The sequence below is a fragment of the Misgurnus anguillicaudatus genome, chromosome 10 (assembly GCF_027580225.2).
Source record: "Misgurnus anguillicaudatus chromosome 10, ASM2758022v2, whole genome shotgun sequence".
NCBI classification, from domain to species: domain Eukaryota; kingdom Metazoa; phylum Chordata; class Actinopteri; order Cypriniformes; family Cobitidae; genus Misgurnus; species Misgurnus anguillicaudatus.
In genome coordinates this window covers 41,367,730-41,394,407 of record NC_073346.2, presented here as the reverse complement: position 1 = coordinate 41,394,407, position 26,678 = coordinate 41,367,730, and the positions used below count along the sequence as shown (strand labels likewise).

The following is a 26,678-nucleotide window of genomic DNA, read 5'->3' as shown; positions in this document are numbered from 1 at the left end:
TATGTTGCTGAAAGCAAACAGATTAAAACCTTTAATACCTCCATCAGACAGCAGAGGACGTTTCTGTTGCTGTATTTATATAATGTCATCTCATTACATGTTATTATTTAGTCCCTTTCAGACCTGTGTGCATTCTTAACACATCTGAGAGGAACATCTTAAGTCTTCGGACCGTGTTTAACAAAAGTTCATTTGTGAATTTAATAGAAATGTGTCAGATAATCTTCTGTTAAACTCATCTCACTGTGCACAATGGACAAGAACTTATATTTCACTGAGTAAAGTTATACAGTATGGCTTTGATATAAAGTACAGGTAATGTTACCCTCATCGTGTAAAAGTAATACCCTCAGGGTCTTCATTTAAAACAATATGAGTAAATTATAACTGTAGGGCTGCAGAACAACTAATGGCAACTAATTGTTTGCAGAATAAAACTTTTGTTAACATCATATATATGTGTGTGTGTGTAATAATTATGTAAATACACACACACATGCCTGTATAATTTAAAAAGTGTATATATTAAGTATACTATACTATGTAAGTATTTCCTAAATATATACATGCATTTCTATATACATAATTATTACACACAGTAATAAGTTCTCAGTTGAATTTCTGTCCTGACAGTTTTGATGTTTAGGTTAAGATCATCTATGTGGTAATGAAGGACTCCGACATGTCTGGAGCTTCACACATTCCACAGAAGCGTGCTAACATGTTCATGTGTTCACTGCGGCCAGCGCAGGTGTGCGGCTTCAGAAAGTCGAACATGCAAATCTTACAGATTTACATTTAAGGCTGTTCAGAAACCTTCAAGCTTGTGTTTAAGTCGTCATATATTTTGTTAATCCAATGTCAGGTTTACAGAAACCCATTAGGAAAGAAAAAAAGACATCTTTAATATCTTAATTATTTCTCCAGGACAAAAACAAGAGAAACTCACCGCAGTAATCTTTATATGTGACTTAGTTTTAAAGAGCTTCTTGATTTTTTTGTTGTGCTTCATCTCTCATTTGTTTCCCAAGGATCTTTAAGGAGATCCATTTGAACCTGAGATTCAATAAAACATTTCTCTGGGGAATTTTCCCACAGTTCAGTTTGATCCTTTAGCATCGTGCAACAAGCAAATGTTCAAGATTTTAATTTAAGGCTGTTCATGCATTATTTTATTTATTTTTTCAGACTTTTAATTGAGTGTAGTAGCTATACCTGCCAATGTCTATATGGTATTTTGTAATCTTTGACAAGATGAAATTGTAGCTCACAGACCTGAAGCACCAATAGCACGCTGATGTCTTCTTTTGGTTTCCCTCCTTCTTTGACAAAAGCGACAGCATAAGCTGAAACTCTAGTGCATTTGTTTAGTCAGGACAAAGAGCGAGTATTGGGGGTTAGATTTGGGGGCAGTAAAGGTTTGTTCCCTGCAGGGCTGTTTTGGTGACGGGTGGGTGGGTGGGGGGGTTGTTATGCCGTACTAAAGGAAATTGCATCAGTGTGCATTATCCAGCAGAGAGAGGCGGGCTGTAACCTGTCTCACTGTCTCTGTGTCTGTCTGTCTGTCTGACTGAAGTGATCATGGACACAGCAGATCTGAGACGCCCTGGATTATGTCTGGACATACACTGGATCTATTAACTCAACTTTATTTATTTATTTATTTATGAGTTTTGATCTTTGAGCACTACAGTATGCACTCCAGAGCAAAGTCACAGAGTTGTGATAATTATCTGTGTATTAAGGTAAGATCTGCTTCTGTGTCAAATCTATTTGAAAACAGGTTTATCGTCACAGATTATTATTGAAGTTCCTGTTGTTTTATTTAGAATTAGGTAAGGTCTTGTGTAAAGTCTTTGAGATTATGTGGTGTTATCATCATACTGGAAAACTTTGTGTGTCAGTGTCGTAGTACTGTGGTATTTTGTTACATAGCATCATGATTACTATTACCATTGTGTATTTATATGGTGCTTCAGGGTCTATTAGGATACTATGGTATTTTGTGGCACTTTTTTGATAATGTACCCTGCCAAAAAAAAAAAATTACTTACCTAGTATTTTGTCTTGTTTTCATCTAAAAATCTTTAAATTAAGCTAAATGAGCAAAATGACCTAAGAAGATACATCTTGTTTTTAGACAAAAAACATAAAAATCTGCCTAAATATGGTAAAAAAAACCACTTGATTCTTTTGAAAAAATTTCTTACCCCATTGGCAGATTTTTTTGCTTGTTTTAAAGGGATAGTTCACCCATGATGACAGAATTTTTATTTTTGGTGAACTATCCCTTTAAGCACAAATTCACTTAAATTGTGTATTTTTTGTCTTAAAGCTAAATTTATTTTCTTAGGTCATTTTGCTCATCAAAATGCATCTTGATTTAAGAATTTTTTGATATTTGTACCGAAAACAAGGCAAAAATACTAACAAAGTCAGTGTAAGGCATCCCATCTGCACTGAGACCTGTGTTTAAAAGGTGTTTGTGATATAAACCCTTTTCCGAAGCTGATACGAGAGCAATTGGTATAACTTGACATGTTTGTTAATAAGTCACATTAGTATTCAGCGTTTGCTTTTTAAAGAAACGTGAGCGACGTCTATAATTCATCCTTAAATGAGAACATGTTTAATTTGTGTGTCACAGCAGGTTTTACTCTGAGAACTTTAAAAGCAGACACAAGATTTGTTTCTCTTTTGCTTGTGTTGTTGTGTCATTATGATGTGACTGCTCAGAGATTAACTAGACAACCTGTTTGAGAGCAGCTGTGTAAGTCAATGGACGTTCCATCTGTAGATATGAAGCTGTTGGACAGCTGCTGTTCTCAGATCATCAGAACACCTGGATTTAACATTATAAACCTCAAACATTCATATGAATTAGTGTCTTAAATTACATTTATAGTTTATTTCATTGAAATGTATATGATCAATGGTTATTTGAAACCTGGCCTAAATATTTATAGTTATCTTTTACTTTAAAAGTGCTTTAGAAAGTAAAACTGTATTTATGTAGGCATAGATGAATAATAAGAGTTGTGTAATGAGATATTATGAGCCTTAAACACGATTGTTTCCTCCTTATGTAAACCTCGTGCATGCAAACGACCAATCTCAACATAACACCAACTGTGACGTCACAGTCCAGATGTACACCACAACATTAAATTAATGCTGTTACAATGCTAAAAACAAAGTTGTGACTGCTGAGTTAGCGTTATATAGTAGTTAAAACGACACTTTACCCATTTGCATTAAGCTTTGTATAGTTAGAACCCCAGTCATGTTTTTGAACGGTCGTGCATCATTTCCTCAGTTTTCACTGAGACAGGAGAAATACAGATTTCAGTGTTGCACTTCCTTATTTCAATGATGTAAAAATCATCATTTTGCATCATTGAAAGCAGGAAGTCCAATATCCTTGTTTAGGGGGTGAGACTACAAACACCCCTTTTTTTCGGATCAAAAATTTAGTCACCAAAATCTAAATGTATGTTACATTTCGACTACAAATATGACGATTAATGTTTCTACGGGTGAAATGCTCCTTTAATGCTATATGCTAACGTTTAGTCTGAAGTTCAGTTACGTTTTGCAGGTCCATACTGAAAAAAACACAAACTTACCACTCAGAAACGTCCATTAACAATCTCCAAACAATTAATTATTCCTCAAAATCTTATCCAGACTCAAACATAAGATCTGTTTACACACACACAGAGCTACTGAAGAAGAAACAGCCAATCAGAGCAGAGCTCAACATTATTATTCATGAGCCTTTCAAATAAGTTAATAATAGACCATTTCATTATAAAGACAAATCCTACGGTTGTAAATGGACATGTAAAACTGACTCTGGATCATTAATAAAGCCACAAACCTTCTGTGTAGATATCAGAAAACAATTTAACAGATTATTACAATGCATTCTTTGGCACCTTTAATCTTGTTTATGATGCGTTAGCCACAAATGTTAATCTGAACCTTTAGCAGACGTCACCCACATCACATGTTTCAAATAACCGTAGTGTTGTCAAATAAAAAAAGATATGTCTGAGAGTCTGATCTTTAAGACTCCAGCTGTTGACTCATTGTCCTTCTTTCTGTATATAATTGTGTGTTTGTCAGCGAGCAGCTGTAGACAGAATAGTTAAACCTGTGCTGACACCTGCATACGGGTCGGGATTCAGTAACCTGGTGCTCTTTGTTTGGCCCATCAGCGGCTCTGGTCTTCTCCTGTTTCCCTCCCCTGGTGCTTCATTCTTCAATAGAGACCTGATGGGACGGCTTTTGTCTCCCTGACCTGAGAGAGAGAGAGAGAGAGAGAGATTGTGTTATTGTATGTTTCTTGTTTATGTATAATGCTTTGGCAATATTGTAAGTGACACAAGTATGCCAAGAAATTTAATTGAGAGAGAGAGAGAAAGATGGAGAGCGAGACATGAGTCCCAGTTTAGTCTCATATAGGATTAGAGAGTCATGAGTTTACATTGAGTTTGTTTAGTGAATCTCTGTATGTTTCTCTTTATCTGCTGTGCATGTTTTGCTCTTTTGCAGATTGCTTAATGAAGTTTCATGAAGTTTCTCAACTGATTTTGTTTCACTTTTACTCAGCATAGCGATAGGCTTATAAACCATAACAGATGAATTTATGTTGGTTTTTGACATCAACTAACGAGATATAGAGCGTAAACAATAAAGATGTTGTTCAATAATTAATGTTCTTTTTTATTCTAGATCCTTCCAATGATTTTCAGTCTTTACTTGCCCGGTGTTTCTTTATCTTAATCTGTGCAATAAAACACTAAAACTAAATGGTTATGGTACAGTTGATGTCAAATTTTATTGTTGGTTTATAAAGAAGTTGTTTTATTGTTTGTGACCTCAGCGAGAGATTTTCGAGATCTCTTCCTCCTTCAAGTTGTCAGGTCTCATATGACTGAAATAGCTGTTGCATGTATGTACTGTATGGCCACCCAGTAGGGAGACTTTTCTTAAAAAGACTTTTATTACACGTTAAAGTTTAATAGGTAAAGGAAAATGGATTTAAACAAGCTGTAATAGTTTGGTACCACCTAAAGAGACGTGTGCATTAATTTTCTACAGTTTCTGTGGATGTTTGTGTAACAGATGTGTCTGTCTGTCTGTTTAAATAAAGCTGAGGGTTTCAGCGTGACACCTGGAATATAATTGTGGGCTCAGGTTTTATCCAGCACCTCTATAAACATCATGAATGAGGGTGGTTTGTCCCGGTCCTTCATCAGATACCGCACACACGAGTCATTGCTGCTATTTTAAAACTCTTTTATTGCCTTCAGCCAGGTGAAATAACTTTGTCAAGGTTGTGGAAATGCATGGGTACCTCTCAGTTTGCCCAGTTTTATTTATCTTTCATCTTCAAAGCAACACTTATCTCCTCCTGAATTGTTCCAGCTGTAAGTTTAGTCTTCTCTCACTTTAAAGTCGCCATGAAATCAAAACTGCCCATTTTTTTTTTTTTAATAGAATATTGTGGTGTTCATTATAAATTATCCATCTGTGTAAGTCATAATTAAAAAAAAACTCATCTGCCCTCATAAACTTCATAAAATCAAAACTCTCTTGTGATGCGATCATTCTCTGATGATGTCAGCTAGATGACATTGATGGAGCATCTGTTAACTCCGCCCCCTCCAACTGACAGCCTGCTGTGAGGTCTATTTCTGAATGAAACGCCTACTTTTCTATATCGAATCAGTTCACAGTGGAAAAAACACAAGCCACTCCCACTATTTTCCTCATGTGTTATTTCACTCAGAAAAAACTTCAAATCGATATTTAATTTCCGTTTCATGGGGACTTTAAGTAAAGCTTTGGATGAGGGGAACACTGATCCACTGATCCAAGGTTTTTTTCAACAAAAAGCTTTTCTCTTAAAAGCATGTCCTTCAAAAGAACCAGATCATCATCTCACAAACAAAACATAGACTTTCACATAGCACAAATATATTATAACAAAACCCTTTGTGTTCAATTTAAAATGTTTTAAGATAGTTGGTCGATCTGTGATGTGCACTTTTTTGTGTTGTATATTCTCCAGAAAGAAAATACTCATGAACTTTAGTGGTCTGCTCTCACTGTACGCACCAAGTTTTGGCATTCTGTTTTTTACGTAGCCTAAAGTTTTCGAGACTCCTGACAGACTGAAGTTCATAGATATTGACTGCATTGCCCAAATCCATAATCTAACCCTTTACTGTGGGCTACGATAATCTAAAGACGTTTCCTTGAGGTTAGAAGTCACGTTGCCTTTCCTTCCATTGTAAGCTTTTCCTCCAGTGAGAAGTTGTGACTCTTCTCCTTCCTGTAGTTTGGGTGATATTTCTGGTGTGGGAGGATTATTGAGTTTCTCTAGAGCGTCAGTAAAGAGTTCCTGTGGTTAGGAGAAAACAATGGCTGCCCTGTGGAGCGTCGTGGCATGAGGACAATACAGAGCCAACAGAGCGTGATAACAAGTGAAATTTAATGTGAGATCTTCTGGGGTTTTCCAGGCCATAAGGTCGGATTCAGCTTAGTCACAGATATTTTGTGTAATTAATATTTCAGAATGTAAACTGAGTTATAATTACTCTAAATGTGGTTCATTCAGAGAGTTGGGGGATTAAGGTAATTTCCATGGTGATGAAAACTAAAGTTAATGACCTCATCGAATGTTGTGCACAGTGTAAACACATCCTGTAGGAAAGTTCAGTTCTTCACACACTGATGGATTATGAACAGGATAATAGCGGTGTGTTATTGTTGTGTAGTCACTGACGTTACATTGACAGCTGTTTCCTGTTTCATCACTCCTGTAACTTCCTGATATCCTGATTGTGTGTGTGTGCGTGCGTGCGTGTGTGTGTGATGAACTGTTGGAATTGAACTCATGATGACCATCAAGGGTCACGAACTTAAACCCAAACAGTCTCACCAACCAAACCAATAGCAACATGCTGCAGTGAAAAGCTAAGGTTGAAGGGTTAGTTTACCCCAGAATTAAATGTTTGTCGATGGTTGCTCATCTTTGTGTCTTTCCGGACTCGTGGGACCTTCGCTCGTCTTCGGAACATAAATGAACTCTTTCCCCGCCAGCATTTTTTTAAAAGTTGCCAGCCAGCGCCAGCATTTTTCGTGATTTTTACAAAAGTTTAAAATAAAAATAAACATTTCATCCTACCTTCATTGGTTCTCTTTTTTTCACCTCCCAAATATGGGTAGGTTTCTTCAAAAACACCCAATTTAGAGCAAAAAGCTGAGAAAATGCAATTTTTGTGAAGGACTTTTGATAGACTCGTGAGGCGCTACTTCCGGGTTGTATAAGTATATGGTGGATAATAGCGGTATTGCGGAAAGCCGGAATTTCTTGTCATTGGCAGGGAAGCGTTTAAGATACTGTATATTCAATCAAATCTGAGAGCTTTCTGAGCCCCCATATCAGCAATGCAACTTACAACTTTCAAAGCTTAGAAAGGCAGTAAAGATATAATTAAAATAGTCAATTCTTTTCTCATATAATCAGTTTCTGACATGTATTCACAAAAGCATAACAAAACAACAGCCATAGATATAAATACATAGATGCCCCATTAACGGCTCGCATCTATCAAATGATCAAATTACATTTACAGTAAGGCATTCAGCAAACGCTTTTATCCAAATATTTTCACTATATATTCAGAAACAATCTGAAATGAGGCATCTATGTATGTGTATATATCTATGGCTGCCACATGACGCTGGTGTCTGCGTCTGACTTCATGAGAAGAAAAGTATTCTTGTCACTTCATGAAATGAATGTTGAATCACTTTAGTCATGTGGACTATTTTAATAATGTCTTTACTGCCTTTCTGCAGTGGCGGTCCTGGCTAGATTTACACCCTGGGCGAACCATCCCTTGACCGCCCCCAGAAAAAAAAAGAATTACCCCCAAACCCCGTCACCAACATGTATTATTTTGTTATATATAATCTTAAATACAAAAAGGTAGCAAGAACAGAGAAAAACATGTAATACAGTATAAACACCCACTCATGGACACGCACACACACACAGTTGCTGCTGTGGAAGTATCTGACTCCTCATTTTGGCCAGTGGGTGCTTTAGCTCTAAAATATTTCAGAAGTGACCCTGAATTTATAATTAAGATACAATTATGTAAGTTAGATACACTTATTTCACACATGCATCAGTTACCCAATTAAAATGACCATAACACACATTTTATTAGTATTTGTTAACATCCTATAAACTAAGCATACACTACAAATTATTTAAAAAGCTATATCACTTTAGCTTACAAAATGCCATGTCAATGTATATTAGAAGTTATTTAAGTTGACACATATAGCGTAAAGCAATAAAAAATTACACAGTCAGGAGGTCTGTGTGAATTTGCACTTTTTGTTGCACACACAAACTAGACTGTGTTTCCTATAGAGTGAATTTAGTTGCATGGCATGATGCCTCAATTCTAATAGTTGCTAGTTCAGCAAAACTAAAACCAAATACAGTCGTATTCTGTGGCTAATAGCAACATATTAGCAAGAGTGCGAGGCTAATATAAATAGCCTATTTCCTACTGTCACTCACTCACGTCGTCACTCATAGAAATCGGCATACCTTTATCTTTTGCCCGTTTCTCCTCATCTTCTTTTCCTGAACCGGGCAACTGAGATGGCTACTTTTGGTCTTTTAATTTGATCCATGATGATGATGAAGATGAAGACTCGACATCATTAACTTTGCATTACATTTTGCCAACAACAACGTCCGTTTTACCCGTCAATCAACCGGAGTCACGTGACATGAGTCACGTAGATGACTCTACAGAATTTTTTTCACATAACCCAATTAATTACATGTTTGTAGGTATATGGGTCTATGTTAATTTTACGAATGAAAAATACAATTTACTTGGAAGCAGACGCAGCAGTTTGTGTTGTGTGGCCTCTGGCCTGGGATCAGTCAATCCCTCGCTCGCCCCCCTTGAGGCGAGCGAGGGACTAGCAGTCGCAAGTTGATTCCCCGCCCCCCTCACCCGTGCCTCTTCTGACACGCACACAACTGTGTTTCTCAGCACTAACTTGACATGGAAATGAGAGGTTTGGATGTATATATATATATATATTTTTTAGGGCGCTCGTGCGCCCTCACATAGATTGCGCCCTGGGCGTTTGCCCACATTGCCCATAGCAAAAACCGGCCCTGCCTTTCTGTCAATGAATTGGGGGCTCAGAAAGCTCTCAGATTTCATTAAAAATATCTTCATTTGTGTCCTAAAGATGAACAAAGGTCTTACAGGTGTGGAATGACATTAAGATGAGTAATTAATGATACACATTTTCATCATCCCTTTAGGGTGGTTTCCCAGACATGGATTACCTTATCTTAATCCAGGACTAGGCCTTAGTTTAAGTAGGAAATATAACTACAGTAGCTTTAACAAACATGCCTTACTAAAACTTTACTTGTGTACATTGTGATGTATTTTAAGATATGTCAGTGCAAGTTGTGTTCAGCTCTTACATTTATTTTAGTCTAGGACTAGTCTAATCTCTGTCCAGGAAACCGTCCCGTTATGTTACTAATTGTCCACAATTTAATTCAGTCCATGAACTTTTACAGAAAGTTTGTGGTAGACTTTCAAACAAAACTAAACTTGTGACCTGGTGCAAAAATCTACTTTAAACATTTGCACCTTTAGTAAGAATAAATAAATGTGTAAAAGTGTTACGTGTGAGGTAATGTTTCCTCTCCTTTGATATGTTTTTCAGGATTCGGAGTCATTGGATAACTGCATTCAGAGCATCGTGTCTGCTCTTTATCCTCCGTTCAGTGTCACCGCAGCTACGGTCCTCTGGCAGCTCTTCAGTGTTGTAGAGAGACAATACCGCGGTGATGGACTTCGATGTTTCATTGACTTTCTCTTACCTGCCAAGAGAATCCTGCACATAATTAAACAAGAGGCCTGTGTAAGTTTCATCAGATACATCTCTTTATTTATTTATTGCTTATACATAAGAAGAATATGTGCTGGGTCATGGTCATATTTAAACCTATAACCTTTTAGTTGCCAGCCAGATGCTGATTATAAAGCAATTCATGTCTATAGTATAGGTTTAACAACTGATAAGTAAAAAAAGCCAAAAAGTGTCTTCTAGTAGATAAATAAACTTTACTTCTTGCATTTCTTTGGCTGAAGATCTGTTACAAGATGAAAGACTGATTAATGATGGCAAACAGCCAATAACATGTTGGATTTTGATGATATCTGTAAGGAATGTGGTGTTTATCTCATGCTTTTTTCCTCTCAGCTGCGATTTAAAGGTCTGTTGCTGTATCACGAGGGATGGCCGCTGTGTTTACATGAGAAGGTGATCGTGCAGCTCGCACCCTTGCATAAAGTTCGCCTGCGACAGGGAGATTTCTACCTGCAGGTCGTTCCTTTAGGCCGCAAGTCTGCCAAACTGGTCGTAAAATGCCTGTCTGGCAGCGGGCAAGCCATCACAGAGATCCCCGTCGCCGAGAGCATGTACGGGAACGTGTTCACGCCTGACTTCGTACAGAATGTAACGCGCGATCGTAACCTGCACCCTCTTCAGAACTGCCTCCTCAGTACCGGCGGCACGGTCTACCGTACGCCCTGGAAGAACGTGGTCAACCCTTTGTTCGTGACCAGCACCGCAGACGCCATCATGCAGGCTCGCGGCGCCCTGCGGGGTCAGCTCAGCACCTGCAGTACTCACGGCTCGACCGGAACTCTCGACAGCCGTCGCAGCTCTCGAGAGTCACTGCACTCGCAGGGGGCCGAGTCCACCGCGTCCGCACCCGTTCTCAGCCGTAGCCTGACGGATATGGGAATCGACTTCATTCGCTCCCCAGACGCGTCTTTACATCAGACTCACTCGCTTCCACAGACTCCTACCGTGAGCGGCCCGGACCAGGGTTGCGTTAAAAGTGGAAGCGGTCACAAAACGCTCTCGTTCGGAACAGATCTCAGTAATCCGGGCCTACGGAAACATCACAGCAGAGACTCTGCGGCTTTCGAGGCACGCCGGCTCTTCCGTAAATCGTATATGGAGGCGCTGCAGAATCCCATGAACCTTGGATCTAGCTCCGAGTCCATTCTGGAAGAAGGCACGGAGACCTCGGACTCGAGGGAGCAACGACAGTCGGACAGTCGCTCCGTTCAAAAGGAGCAGATCCCGCGGAGAATCTGTGCCCGTGGATGGTTGGGTGGTGATGAATCTCGCTGTTCTCCTATCCAGACGCAAAGCACCCCTCATAATCCAGCGCTCAGTCCAGGGGAGAGACGCTCGAAATCTCTTGAACGTACTAACAAAGGTGTGCAGGTTAAAGGTCATCGGGCACGCTCCTCTTCTGGTGGCTCTAGCAGTGGTCTTCCCAAGAAACTTATGAACGGTTATGCACTTCGTTTTGGCAAACTGGACTTGGAGGCGGCACTCCCTGGAATTGAGAAACGGAGCAACAAAGACAATTCAGGTATTGTTTTTTATTGTCCATTGCATCATTTTTTGAGTGCAGCAAACCTCCAAAGATGGAGCTCATATGTTTAACCCCTTAAAGTGTCAATGTACGGTGAGAGGAACACTGCATTATTTGTCAGAAAACTTCATGATGTACAACAATTTGAAAACAAAAAGTTAAATATATCACATATCTTTGGAAAGCAAAGATTCTTGTGTTTCGAATGATGTAAACATTTTAAGATACAATCAACACAGCAGCTACAATTAATGTCCTTTTTAGGCATTTTTTCTAGCTGTTTTCAGGAATGCGGGCTCACAGGTCATTAAATCATTTAAAAATATATATATAATCCAAAAAAGAAAATATTCTTATCATTTACTCACACAAATGAGGATATTTAAAAAATAGTATTTAAACAGATCTGGGCCACTATTGACTTTCATTGTAGGAAGAAAGTAATACATTGGATGTGAATGGTGCCCCAGATCTGTTTGATGACATCATTTTGATTTTTGGTTGAACTATACCTTCAACAAACCTTTTATCTTTCAGACTAATGTACTGCACTTCTCTTATCAAATCATATAGCCGAAGGGCTTTACAGACACACTCATTGTGTTGTGATTCAGTCTGTAATTATCACCTGCAGCTAAATGGATCTCCATCAACATCATCTCGTGTGTGTCTGTGTGTGTGCGTTCGTGTGTGTGTGTCTGTGCGTGTGTGTCTGTGTGTGTATGGTGGAGACGGTTTGTAATTCCTCAGGGCTCAGGTTTATGACTGTGTGTCTGTGTTTTGGAATGTTTCATTGACAGACATCATGGCCCTGCCCTGCACGGGCGCTGTTATCCAGACTTTTTTCCCCACTCTTTGTTATGATGTGTGTGTAACCCAAAAGCACCGTACTGCACACAACACATTTGGAAATATGTAGCCAGGAGACTCGAGTGTTTTCTTTAGCTCTTCCTGCTATTGTAGGTTTAATAAAGAGAGGGTTTTACTATCTGTATAATGCATCAGGTCAAGAGTGTGTGTGTGTGTGTGTGTGTGTGTGTGTGTGTGTGTGTGTGTGTGTGTGTGTGTGTGCGTGCGTGCGTGCGTGTCTCTCTGAAGGAAATTCCAAACTGTCCGGCATTCCTGAGATTCTGTGTTAGCCGTTACATTAATACTAAACAAGAATAAACCTTTAAGCGATACTGATAATCACATATTTACTGTATTCATCAAAGAGTCAGAATCACATCATATTTGTTCATCTACAGTAATGTAGTTTTTTGGATCAATGTGATCATGTGAAACGCTGTGATGAGTGCGGGTTATATTTTATAAGTCCTTTTTTTAACAGTAAAATCTCGCTGGTCTAAACATCTGCTTTATTTGAAACATCAGATGTGTTTATGTGTGATTTTGTGGATGTTGGAGATGAGTTTTTTCAGTGCAGATGAATTATGTTTTGCATTATGTTAAGATGGTGGTAATAGTGCTGGGCAAAGATTAATCGCGATTAATTGCATACAAAATCGAAGAATTGTTTTGCATAATACATGTGTGTGTGCTGTGTGTAATTATTGTGTATACAAAAATTCTGAAATGTATACAATGTATATATAATATAGAATAAATAAATAAATATACATATATATATATATATATATACACACATGTAAATGTTTTTCATATACATACATGATTTTGTATTTGATTAGTCACAATTCATTTGTGCCCAGCACTAAACTTAACCCTTTAATTGTCATCCTGCCTTTTTGAGTGGGGGGGGGATTAAAGGTGATGTGCATTTATATAACTCTGTCATTCTTTGGTCTAGAAGCAAAATCTTGATCTCTTTTTAAAGAAGACACTTTAAAGTTGTTTAAAGCATCAAAGAGTTTGCAGTTGTGAATATTAAATTAAAAAATAGTTATAGCAGTTTTAATTTATTTAAAACAAAAAACATAAAACTGAAAATGTTTTACACCCAAAATGCTATACAACAAATAAAGCCATAAGTTTCAACTTTTTCTGATGCAAATTTCAAGTTAAAATCACAAAAAATAGGTTTCTGTCACACTTTTAGTGGTTTTACCAATAACGACCACTAGATGTCAATGGTTAGCTGCATAATCTTCAAAAATTAATAAATTACTGTCACCACAAAGATTTTGAAATATGAAAACTACATTCTTAGAGCTTCCCAACAATATATAGGTCGACAACATTTTTGAAGATACAGTACAGGCCAAAAGTTTGGACACACTCACTCGTTCTTTATTTATACATTATTCTATATAACATAATGATAATAAACTCATTCAAACTATGGCATAACACAAATGCAACTTTGGAAATTATGTTGGTAACTAAACGCATCCAAAATAAACCAAAACTCTGTTATATTTTATAATTTTAAGTGCAGTCACCCTTTACCTAGAAATTTTTAAACCAAATGCATGTCATTTTTTTTAAGAAGCTTCTTAAATTTTCAATTTAGGATGCATTTTGAAGAGTATAGAAAGAGTTCATATTTAATCTGGGCTCTTATTGACTGCTTTTTCTTCAATATTCAGTGTAAGTCATCTGTTTTAAAAATAATATTTAAAATAAAATTTAAGTTTTCTAGTAACAAAAATTAATCTGTTTGGCACAGGTATATTTTTTGTCTACAAAAGTAATTTTAAGCATTTAACCATACCCCTTCACATTAAATGATTTTTAAGATCATAGTTAACATTTTAGTCAAGTGTGTCCAAACTTTTGGCCTGTACTGTATATACGGTAGATTTATTTGAAGAATTTTAGAATTATGAATATATAAGAATTCATATATATTCCTACAGGGTCAGTAACATTTTACACTATACAATTTCCATCATCAATTGGCATTTAATATGACAACTACAAACTTAGAGCTTTCCAACAATATATAATTTGTCAAGATTAGTGTAGGTTTAGACTAAGAATTATTATTTGTTTTAAATATGTAACGCCAGATGTCCCACGGTGACGGTTAAGGGTTAAATAACAGCAAATGACAGACAAAATACCTGAAATAAATAAGCACTTATTTTAATCAATACCCAAAACTGTGTGTGAAAATGCAAAATTGAACTAATTTAACAGCTGATTGGTCAAGTACAGTATATCAGCTGATTAGTTCATCTCAGACTATCATCCAGTTAATTGGTTAAAAATGTCTACATTAGTCACGATCAGTTGTGGCCTAGTGGTTAGACGGTGCGTGTGTTCACTACTTACTGGTTGGGTTAAATGCAGATGTCACTTTCCATGTTTGGGTTACCATACATCGACCACTTTGTCACTTTCACTTCACTAGTTTCAGTTAACTGGATCATACAGAAGTTTGAATTTTAAAATAATTTTTTTTTAATTTGTGCTTTTCTCTATCAGACACACACACAAATGTCTGTATGGTGTGTGTTTGTGTGTGTGTGTGTGTGTGTGTGTGTGTGTGTGTGTGTGTGTGTGTGTGTGTGTTCCCTTTTCTCTTTGGCTCTTTTTCCCACACATAAGAATCCGAGTCATTGAGTCTGGGCAGGACGCCACAGAGGATCTGGTGACCCACCTGAGGGAGGATCAATGTGACCCATACCTGATCTACTCTTAGAGATCCTAGCGCTCCCATACAGATGGTTTCCTTCAGTCATAATGAGAATCATTGTGTCCCTGATGATGCTGGAGAGGCTTAAAGAGCAAAGCGTCTCTATGTTAGATCTGTTTCATTACAAAGCTCTGCTGAAGTAGAGGTCAGCTCACACAACAAATGCCAATGACTTTGAGGTTGGATCAGATTACAGGTGATGGGGTTTTTGACTGGCCGTTACCATTTCATGAGGTCCCTTGTGATAAGAACCCGGTTCCCATGATACCTCACGGTTATAGCTGCAGGTTCCCACGTCTGATGATGTGCAAAGACAACCAAAATATTGTTGGCTAACCAGAATTCATTCAGCGTATTGTTGTTTATCAGTATTTATTCTTTATGCATTTTCTATTGCAAGTGACTTGCAATGCATTGTTGTACATATTTATCAGTATTTGTGTTACCTGAGAGTTGAACCCACAACCTTTTACATTGTTAACGCAATGCTCCACAACTGAGCTCTAGCAGTGTAGCAACAACACAACTAAACCTTATCTAAAATCAAATCATTTTTCTCATCAGTCCTGTCTGCACTGTATTATTTTCTCTTTCTCTAGTTTTTAGAGTAACTACTACAACACTGTTAGTGAAATGTTTGTTGTTTTTGTGAGCAAATGTGAGATATTTTAGTGCTGTCCATTTCCAGTTTCCTTTCTGAACAAACGGCATCACAAACAGATTCACACTTGAAATGCACGGCGGAGGAGCTTTCATAAACAGGGTAAAAGTTGTCCTAATAAACATATTTCTGTAAATGTCTAAAGTGCATTACTGTCAAAATAAATTCATTTAATCATTAACACAAGTTTAGTATGCCAGACAACAGCTGATGAATAAACCGGTAAATTTAGTCAACTGTTAGGAGTACACTTGTGTACGGATGACCATAAACTAAACACGTGAAGTACAAAGCATTAAAGTTCTTCTTCTTTCCATTCAAAGAGTAATATCATGGATTTAGGAAGTTGTTGTTTTTTCTCTTCAGCATGTGTTGTGTGTGTTGTGTTGTGTTCAGTCAGGTGTAGGGTGTGTACAGGTAACATCCGCCTGAAGTGTGCGTGTGTGTGTGTGTGTGTGTGTGTGTGTGTGTGTGTGTGTGTGTGTGTGTGTGTCATATTTGTTCTCAATCATGACTCAACATTGACTCACTTTATGATTTTATTCTGATGGATGCACTACACACCCTACACTACAGTATAGACTTCATCTCAGATTATAAATCTTGTCTTTCATTTACACTTTAGTCTGCTGGTTGTTGGCATCTGTGCTGTTAAATGTAATCATGATATTTTTTTTAGATTTTTTTTTTTTTTAAGCAGAGTTTTTAACCATACTGATATCTTAGATGTTAATATCTGGTGGTTTAGATATACATGCAAAGTCTATTAAAGTTTTAAAAGTTTTTTTATTTTTATTATTTTGCATAGTTAAATAATTGCAAGTTTTAGAATTGTCACACCCATAACGCTGTTTCTTTCTCATAAATTCCCATATAAAACTTCAAATAAGTATTAAATGTATTTTGAAGAGGCATTCGTTCTTTATTTGTTTGGTATTATTGCTCTTGGTTTGTGCATTTTAATTCACAGAATTCTTACAAAGTTTTTTTCCAAAATCTTGTGTCACATCCATACCCATAAGGCAAAAAGGTATATTTTAAAATATAATTCTTAAATATATTTCAAAATATACAAAAAAGTGCCATATATATATTTTAATTATTTAAAGCATTTATATTCACAATGCACTGGAAGAAAAACCTTAAACATAACATGATTAAAATGAAATATATTTTTAACTGCAAAAATATACTTATAATTTTATAGTTAATACATACTTATACATTTTATACATAATATAAACTTTAAGTTTTTTGGCCAGGACATTTTTTGGCCGTATGGGTTGTAAAATTCAAAATGTAATTTTCTACAAAATTTATTTAGCATATATTTAAAACATATTTTTGGCCAGAGAAATGTATTTTTTGCCGTATGGGTAACGCATGCATGTTTCTATCATCTAAAATAGAAAACATAAGTATTATAGACTGATATTTTTCTGATGTCTGGACTCATCAGGGGTTTAGGAAAATATAAACAGATGGATCAATATATTGGTAATAAATGCATTCTCTGATTATATTACAGTTTTGACTGCAAATGTCACATCGTTAACGCTGGAATCACCCAGATATGTTTATATTTGATGTTTGAAATGATTTAGCATTATGTCACCTAATCTATTACAGCTTTGTACCCTCAGTAAGTAAACTGTAATTAAAAATAAGACTGCATGTTTGCCACAGTTTTATACTCACATTGTATTTATTAAAAAACTGTGGAGAGCATGCAATCTTATGCAAATGTTGGTTAACCCAAAGATGCCCCCCTTCGCTCTCTGATTATTTAATCTGATGTGTTGTCTTTTAGGTGTCTTTGAAGACGCTCTTCGGTCGAGTCACAACAGAAACAGTAACAGTGAAGATGAATTACAGTCGTGTAATAATAAAGTTCATTCGTCTCCGGTGTCCACGTCGCCCTCTGCCGTCTGTAGTTTGTCACAGGTCAATCAAAGACTTCTGACCTCTGGAGCTCTTCAGCTTCCTGGTACGTGACAGAAGCTTTAATGCTGTCTGAAGGACTTCTCATCTTTTATGTGTTACATACGTCAGCTTATTAGAAATCTCATTTATATTTAAATGAAGTTTGTCATGTCGTTGTAGGTAATGTGGACCGTAACGGTCGAGCGGTGTTACAGGTGTGCTGTAGGTCTGATGTGTGGACAGATGCTTGTTGTACACCGAGTGAGATCAGTGAACTGCTGTGCTGTTACTTCAGCGGACTGCGGTGAGAAACACATTCACACTTCACTCATGCAGCTCTTGGTTAAAATAAAACACGTAGATTTCCTGTGTTGCTGATGACGTGTTTTTGACAATCTCTTCGCCATCTCTATAATGAACATGCACTGAACATTTCTTTGCTTTGCTTCTGTTCGTTGTGAAACCTTACACATAATCTCTTTCTTCACTTAGACAGGAGAAACGTGATTTGGGTTTGACGGTTCTGGTGGACTGTCGAAGACGACCGTCTGCTAGTGTGCTGTTCTCAGGCCTGTCTCAGTTTCAGGTGAAATAATAAGTTGTGAAAAGTGTTCCGATGGATACAGTCAGTACAATGAGACTCACACAACATTATAGATTCACACAATACAATCACACTTCATTCTTCATCTCACCATCGAATATTGTCACCAAATCATGTAAGGCACTTTTTCAGAACAAACTAAATACACTTGAGTCCTTGTTCAGTTGGTTATGTTGTGTATTATTAGATAGTCTTTGTGTATTAGCACCGCTGTCATATATTGAGAGTAAAATCTATCTGTAGGGTTTGAAGCGGCTTGTATGAGCTTGTATATAAACCTGCACACAGAGAAGAGAGATGTGACGTGGCTGTATGATGGTGTATATGTTTGAACTTGTGATTGATTTTATGTAATTGATTTATTCCTGCAGTCTTCTTTACCAAATGCACTTTACTCTGTTCTGTTACTCGTGGACAAAGATGCAGCTGTAAAACTGGAGAGAGACTTTACAGTTCAATGTGAGTATCTGTCTGTCTGTCTGTCTGTCTGTCTGTCTGACTGTCTGTCTCTGATTTGTAGCTACAGCTACAACACAAAACACCATAACATCCACCATCCTGAGCACTTAGTAACATCATTACTAACTACAACTAACCAGAACACAATAGCAAGTTAGCAACCACTTCAAAAGACTCTGTTGGCTGTCTTTGTGTCTCGACAGTTTCATTAAGGAGTTCATATACATTTACACATTATCAGATGCTTTTATCTAAAGTATGTATGTTCAAACCCATGCTTAAACACTGAGCATCACAGAGATGTTATAACATCTGTAATCACATCTGCGGTGGCTAGGGTTGCAAAATTTTCATAATTTTTTGAAATTTTGACGGCAATTGAGGCCACACCCCCTGCATGTACTTATATTTTTCCATAACATGCACAGATCATTTCTTCAATCCTGCACACAAAATAATGTCAAAATATCTTGCATTCACATATAAGTTGAAATTAGTGTAAAACTTCCTTGTGCTGTGTGTAAGCTAGTGTGCAACAACATTATATCATTGTAAAGAAAAATACACTGACATTTAGGTTAGATAATAAAAAGTATAGTCTAAAAATGACTCTCCCACCCACACATATACTCACTTCCCCTGAATTAAAAAAATCCTCCATATATTTAGAGGGGAATTTAAGTTATATATATATATATATATATATATATATATATATATATATATATATATATATATATATATATATAAATATAAATATAAATATATATATATCACTTAAATTCCCCTACTTTTTCCAGGCCTTGACTACCACAGAAGCCACACTTACTGCATTTTAACAGTTTAACTAACAAATACCTAAATGTATTTATATAGTAGCCAGCCAGTAAATCAGATATCTAAATGTAATCTAGCATTATTATAATAAGTATAATAAAGCAATAAGCCCCAAAAAGGGTTACCAGTGCATTTTATAACAGCCAAGGGGCGTTGTTACCCCCTTAGCTGTTATAAAATGCACTATAACACCACTGCTTCGCAGGGCTTATTGCGTTTATAAAACAGTTACTTCATATGCATTGCAGAATTTCATAAAATGAAACACACATAAGTTGTGGGTGATTCTCACGAAAACTTGGTTTTAAAAATGTCAAACATTAAAATGTAAAAATTGCTTAAATTTACTTTTTTTCCCACCAGACATTGAAAAACAAAGTCTGGAGTAAATGGGAACATTAATTTAAAAACTTTTACTTATCATTTAACACTTTTTGTAACATAATTTAAAAAATTAGTCCTAAAAAATCTCATTACCGCAAGAGTCAGAAAACATCAACACTGACATATTTTCAAAATGACATGACAAACCTGAAAGAACGTAATTTGGAGATTCTGCACATGCATTTAAAATCAAAGTATTATGCTTCTATTAATTAAATTAACATTTAATAAGCATCTGTTGCGGTAATGATAATCAAAATGTCGTGTAAGCATTCTGACAAGACAATATTTCAAATTAACTGTAAAAAAATGATCATCTTGAAGTAACTGGTCCATGTGCTTGGTCACTCAAAATCAAACTTTATTAAAATTATGTATGTGTGCTTAAACTGTTCTCAAAAAGTGTTGCGGAGGATGAGAACATCAGGCATGGACACATCATTTTCCTAATTTTCTTCATTATTATTATACATGAATATTCAGTAAATATTTTTTCTGTCATCTAAAGTAGTCTAGCAAAACATCCATTTATTTTTTTTCTTAATATTTTTGTGTTAATTTGATTAAATTACAACATAACGCATGTTCAAACACAGCCGGACACATTGCGGTAATGAGAATTTCAGCAGAAAATGAGATTAAATTTATTTCCAATTATAAATTCTTATGTTGAAATCACACATTGTGCAAGGTAGAACACAGTATTGTGTTAATTCTGATGCTTTTTAATGTTACTATATTACACATTTTAAAGCTAAAATCATTAGTGCCGTGGTGTTTCAATGGTTTCGTGAGAATCACCCTTGTAATTATATTAGTACAAATATTACTCTTTCGCAAAACAAAGTAGTTCCTCAGAATCAATGTGGCTGCAACAGAGCGCAGTTCACAAACAACACAGACGCAGCAAAGACACAATGAAAATATGATTTAAGACTGTGGTGTTTATTTTTATAAATCAACATTCATTTAATTCATACATTAACATTTATATTGTGCAACTGTTGAAGTGATGATCAAATATGCTTGGAAGCATGCTGAACTCTTTCCCGTCAGCGTTTTTTTTTTTTTTTAAGTTGAAACCCAGTTTTAGTTTAATGCATTACAGAAAAATTATTTTCTTTAAATAAACATAAAATGAAAAAACAGACCCTCCGCTTTAAAAAAAAAGTTTCATCCTACCTTCATTTGTCCTCTTATCACCTCTCTAATTTTCAGAGATAATTCCATTTTTGTGAAGAACTTTTCTAAGAGATCAGATTCAGAGCCATGAACTGTACTACACGCTGTTTTTAGTGTTGAGTGAATGTGTCAGTGTTTAAGTTTAGTAAAATCGCCATCTAGTGGATAATAGGGAAATATGAATTTGAGGTTGAAACTCCTCAGAGAACGTTTTCTCTTTATCGACGAGATGACTGAACAATATTTATTGACATTTATCTGGATATCGGCATTAATTGTGCAATTGTAGACAAATAAAAATATGATTAAAGACTGTGGTGTTTATTTTCATAAATCAGTACGCAGCAACATTGGCGCATAGATACTCCTGTAATGCGGTCTGAACCGTGGGGTTACCGGGGTATTTTATCACGGCTTAGAACACGTTTCAACCAATCAGAATGAAGAACCAGAACTGCCTGTTTTATAATAATGTTTATTATGCTTTTGTGTTACTCAAAGAAAGAATCAATTAAAGTTACTTACAATTAAATCAGTCAAGATGTCATTTTTAAAAATGTATTACCTTGCATGCATGTCTGCTTATGACCAAACAAAATGTTTCTTTGTTTATATATGATATAATTAACATAAATATCCCTAAATTTCCAAATAATTTCCATAAATTCCTGTAAATTCCCCAGATTAAGTTCCCACAAAAATGTCTGCCCCTTTGCAACCCTAGTGAGGGCCATTTAATCACATCTGCGGGAGCCCGTAGTAACATCTGTTGATCGTGTCTTGTTCTATTACAGTGTGAAGTCTTGACATCTTTGAAAGCTCTACAGAAACACATTGATTCTTCTCAACTCACCAGAGATTTAGACGGCACCTTCTCATATGATCACAGCCATTACATTCACTTCAGACAGGTACAGTCAGAAATATACTGGCCTAACTGTGGTATTAAAATATATTCTGTTAATGTGTTTTCAATCGTGCTTGTTGTTGATTTGGCAGAAAATTGAACCGTTTGCTCATAGCTGCAGTGTGGCGATCTCTTCTCTTCAGAGCTCCATTGAGACTTTAAACAACATCAGCAGTCTGCACACATCTGCGGTATGATCTCACTCTTTCAGTCGTGTAACTTGTGTTTTCATACCGGTTATAGTTTTCAGTCAGATTACTGAATGATTGAAGTTCATTATGATTTGTTTAATAGGAGGTGTCAGAGGTCATCAACCTGCAGAAGAATCTCATGAAGAATATCCTGGAGGACACAAAACTGAACCGGCTGCGGCTGGAGGGTGGCACATTTCTGGCGCGCATCAGGAAAGAAGATATGTGTGAAAATGAAAATTACAGGGACAGTACTGCTGCGCGTCTGCCCATTGTGTGTTGTGCATCTGCTGCGTTTCTGTGGATGTTTTCATTATAGTTGTCATATTTATTTGTGCTCCTGTATTGTTAAAGTAAATGCAAATGTTATGGATGCAAGATGACATCACAACTGAATTTGACCGTTTTTCATCCTTTACATTTACAGGCTGCACCTCTTAGTGTCCTTTTGAGTTCAAAATGAAATCCCCAAAGTTATATAATTTTTAATAAACAAAATGGCCATGAACTGTTTGCAGATTTTATAGGGCTGTCACAATGATTAAATAATCGTCTTATCGCAATTGTTTGACCTCATCACAATGATTTCAGATCACCACAATGATTGCACATCTCTCTAAAAACACAAGGGGGAGCTCCAGAGCCTGTATAAATGAGACAGTATCAGATGGAGCTCCTTGACTGACAATATAACGTGATACATTGCAAAGCCATTCAATACAGTGAAAAAACAGCATTTAAAGAAATGCTGCAAAACTTTGTAAGCAGTATGAATTGCCAGTTAAAACATGCATTTACAAAACAGCAATTCCAAATTCAGGGAAGTTGTTTTTTTCCCCAGTTTTTGAAAGATATGTTCATTAACTAATTACTTTTAAATATGTGTTATGTTTATAAATATTTACTGCCAGGTAAACCTTGCAAAATATTTCAATTAAATAATCACAACAATGTGTTAAAATTATTTCCTGAACAAACAAAATATTTATGAGAATTAAATGTCAAAGCAATAAAACAGGCGATTAAATGTTATAATCGTCACAATTTATTAGACAATTAACCGTCAGCCAAATTTCATAATTGTGACAGCCCTATAGGGTTTTAGTGTAAAGACTACTGTACTTTCATAATGTATAAGAGACATGACATTACGTAATGCACATTTACATCATAAAAGTGCAAATATCTTTTTAATGTTATGTTTTGATGTATGCAGGGACGCTGTGGATTTGGTGAGCGCTCTGTATAATCAGGTGGATGAAGAGGTCCATAAACTGGTCATCCTGTCTAACAGATCCCTACAACAACTAGAGAACATGCTGGAGGAGATCTCACTTCAGGAGCAAAGAGAGGAGGTGAAGAGACATCACGTCATCATCTTAACACACACACACACACACACACACACACACACACACACACACACACACACACACACACACACACACACACACACACACACACACACACACACACACACACACACACACACACACACACACACACACACATTCTGTTTTCAATGTTTTGTGGGGACATTAAATAGACGTAATGAATTTTATACCATACAAACTGTATATTCTATTCCCCTTACCTACCCCATTCCATAACCCCAACCATCACAGAAACACTTCTACTACTTCACATTTTAAGAAACATCAATTTGTTTGATTTATAAGCATGTTTCCTCATGGGGACATCAAAATGTCCCCATAAGGTCACAAAAATACTGGTATTCCTATCTTTGTGGGCACAATTGGTCCCCATAACGTGATAATTACCAGGTACAAACACACACACACACACACACGCGTGAAGAGCAACAAGAAACTTTTTCTTATTTATTTTCTCTTGGCATTTAAAAAAGAATGAAAGCACAGAGATCTCACACACGCAGAACCAATGCCCACTTCACACGCTCCTGAATTGTTATTGATGATGCACAAATCACTAAGATCCGACTGAATTTGACAATCACAGCATAGATCAGATCAACATTACTGAGATTAACATTTAAAAGTGCAGCGAGGTGTGAAGTACAGCAAAACTTTCTTACTTATCCACATGTGAACATAAACAATCAGACGTCTGTGATGTCATTGATCTGCATTAGATCTATATGATGTTTGTCATGATCTGTTTTAGATGAGAGATAGTTTGATGATCATGTAATCTCTCCTCAGATTAAAAACTGGTTTTACGTAGAGAGTGAAAAACATTTAGCTTCTCTGGACTCGTATGATCTCAGTTTGAGCGCCGTTCAGGACATGAGACAGAATCTCACCCAGTTCATCAAAGACTCTTCAGTAAGTCTCTGTCTTCTTTCAAACACTATTTGTTGAATTTAGTTAAATGTCTCCCCTTATCAATAATCTGCTTAAAGTAATCCGAGTTATTGTGATGTTTCCAGGAACGACAGACGAAAGCTGCGGTGTTGATGAAAGAGTCGAAATCATTTTCCAGTTCAGATTTACTGGAGTTCACACAACACATCACCTCCATTCAGCAGCGCTGCCAGACACGCAACGATGACCTGGAGCTTCTGCTTAACCTCTATGAGTTTTATGAATCGGTAAAGAGTTCATCATGCCATTCTTAAGTTGTGAAAATGTATAAAATCTCAAGCCTGATGCTACAGATTTTTATATTTGATGTCCCTTGATGTCTTATGCTCAGCTAGGTAGAATATGAAAAAAAGTGCTTACATGTGAAGATTTTTAAAAGAACTGACGCGCTGGATTTACACTGCTAATCTTAATGCCCGATTCCAATTTGATGCCTTTATTTGATTTTTGACGACCGGCTTACATCATCTTTTCATATCCGATATCTGTATTTACACTAAACACTTGGACATATTGACAGCTTAAACCACAGAGGAAGTAAAATGTCGCGATACAGACAAAAGTGATTATACAGCTTTATTTCTGTAACAACACATAAAACTTGAACATTTCTCCACTAAGCGATGCCGTCATAATAACATCTTAACATGGGAATATCCGATCTGTCTGCATGCTGACGCGAATACATTTGTCTGATTTATATCCGATTCATTTCCACAAATAATGAGGCTTGAAACTGATCAGAGAATATCAGAATCTATGCTTGTTTTTCCTGCTTACACGTTTGTGGGTCATGTCTGATCTGTGCCGCATGAGGGAAATAAAACTTAATTAAATCACTTCAAACCGGCAGTGTAAATGAGGCCAAAAAGTGCAAACAGATGCAGTATGTCTTGGTGGATTTTAAATGATAGTGGGTCGTGCTGGCATGATCATCATTTCAAAATAATAAAAAGTGAAATGTTTATTTGAATGCAGGCACACCAGTGGATGATTCATTGTCAGGAGTATTTCTGTCAGCTGAAGGTGGATGATGATTCGGTCAGATTCAGTCCTACAGTTTTGCACATCCTTCAGGATTATCACAGTGAAGCCACTAAATTCTCATTGGAAAACTTCAGCACGCTCAATCAGATGGTGTTAAACCTCAACAGCCCACGAGAGCTTCAGCACTGGAACGGCGTTTGGCAGAAATGCCAGCAAACCAAAACCCAACTCGAGGAGCTGATGGCCAAGATTGCTTCAGCTTCAGAAGAGTCCGGTTCCTGTCCTCCTGCGCTGGCAGAAACACCGGGTGCCGCTTCACCCATCTCCTGCTGTACGCCTGACTTTGAGTTTGATGATGGGAAGCCTCATTCTGCAGGACCGTTCTCCAAAAGCCACTTTCCCTTCCCGTTCTCCCCAGAGAGCGACAAACTGTCCCCGTCGTTGTTCGACGACACGGACAGCGACTGCACCGTCGACTCTTCGACCTCCTGTCATTCCGAGCCCATTCGTTCTCCGGCCGCACGTCATCGTAAGCAGCCTCTGAAGAAGCTCATGAAGAAGACGGTGAGCTACGAGCTGACGCCCCGTGACAAAGGTCACTCGGATGCCGGTCATCAAGGCTACACGGGCGTTTACATCAAAGGTCTGGAGGTGACCAACAATGTGTGCGTGGAGCAGAAGCTCCAGAGGTCGGATGTGACGAGTCCAACGCTGAGTCGCAGTCACAGTTTATCCTCACCGCCCAGAGCTCACAGCAGACACAGTGATGGAGACATCAAGAGACACAGCAGGTGAGTGATGAAGATGATGATGTGATTGTGTGGAAGATATCTAGTTAAACTTTAAAGCTGAAAACAAGCAACATGCACATGGTTTCAAGATAGAAGTACGTGACTTGTCTATGTGAGCATCTGTTAGATGCATAGATGTAATATGTGCAATGTTATGAAAGAGAAGAGTCGTGCATTTTAAATAGTAATTTCTGGTCACATCGGGTTCAGGGTTCCCATGGGTCCTTAAACGTTTGTTAAAGCCGTTCTATGCATTTTCGGCGTTTTTGTCAAACAGCG

At 37.0% G+C, this 26,678-nt stretch overlaps 1 protein-coding gene across 1 annotated transcript in view; it reads left to right on the top strand.

Annotated features, from left to right (window-relative positions):
• Positions 1 to 26,678, top strand: part of plekhg4b (pleckstrin homology domain containing, family G (with RhoGef domain) member 4B) — a 56,405-nt gene that overhangs the window by 17,471 nt on the left and 12,256 nt on the right. The window contains exons 2-14 of the mRNA XM_073872638.1: positions 9,796 to 9,993; positions 10,336 to 11,524; positions 17,600 to 17,776; positions 17,893 to 18,016; positions 18,205 to 18,298; positions 18,688 to 18,779; positions 21,978 to 22,089; positions 22,178 to 22,276; positions 22,380 to 22,526; positions 23,497 to 23,631; positions 24,460 to 24,582; positions 24,687 to 24,848; positions 25,600 to 26,399. Of these exons, the coding sequence (XP_073728739.1) occupies positions 9,796 to 9,993; positions 10,336 to 11,524; positions 17,600 to 17,776; positions 17,893 to 18,016; positions 18,205 to 18,298; positions 18,688 to 18,779; positions 21,978 to 22,089; positions 22,178 to 22,276; positions 22,380 to 22,526; positions 23,497 to 23,631; positions 24,460 to 24,582; positions 24,687 to 24,848; positions 25,600 to 26,399 (3,452 nt within the window). The remainder of the gene's footprint in view (positions 1 to 9,795; positions 9,994 to 10,335; positions 11,525 to 17,599; positions 17,777 to 17,892; positions 18,017 to 18,204; positions 18,299 to 18,687; positions 18,780 to 21,977; positions 22,090 to 22,177; positions 22,277 to 22,379; positions 22,527 to 23,496; positions 23,632 to 24,459; positions 24,583 to 24,686; positions 24,849 to 25,599; positions 26,400 to 26,678) is intronic.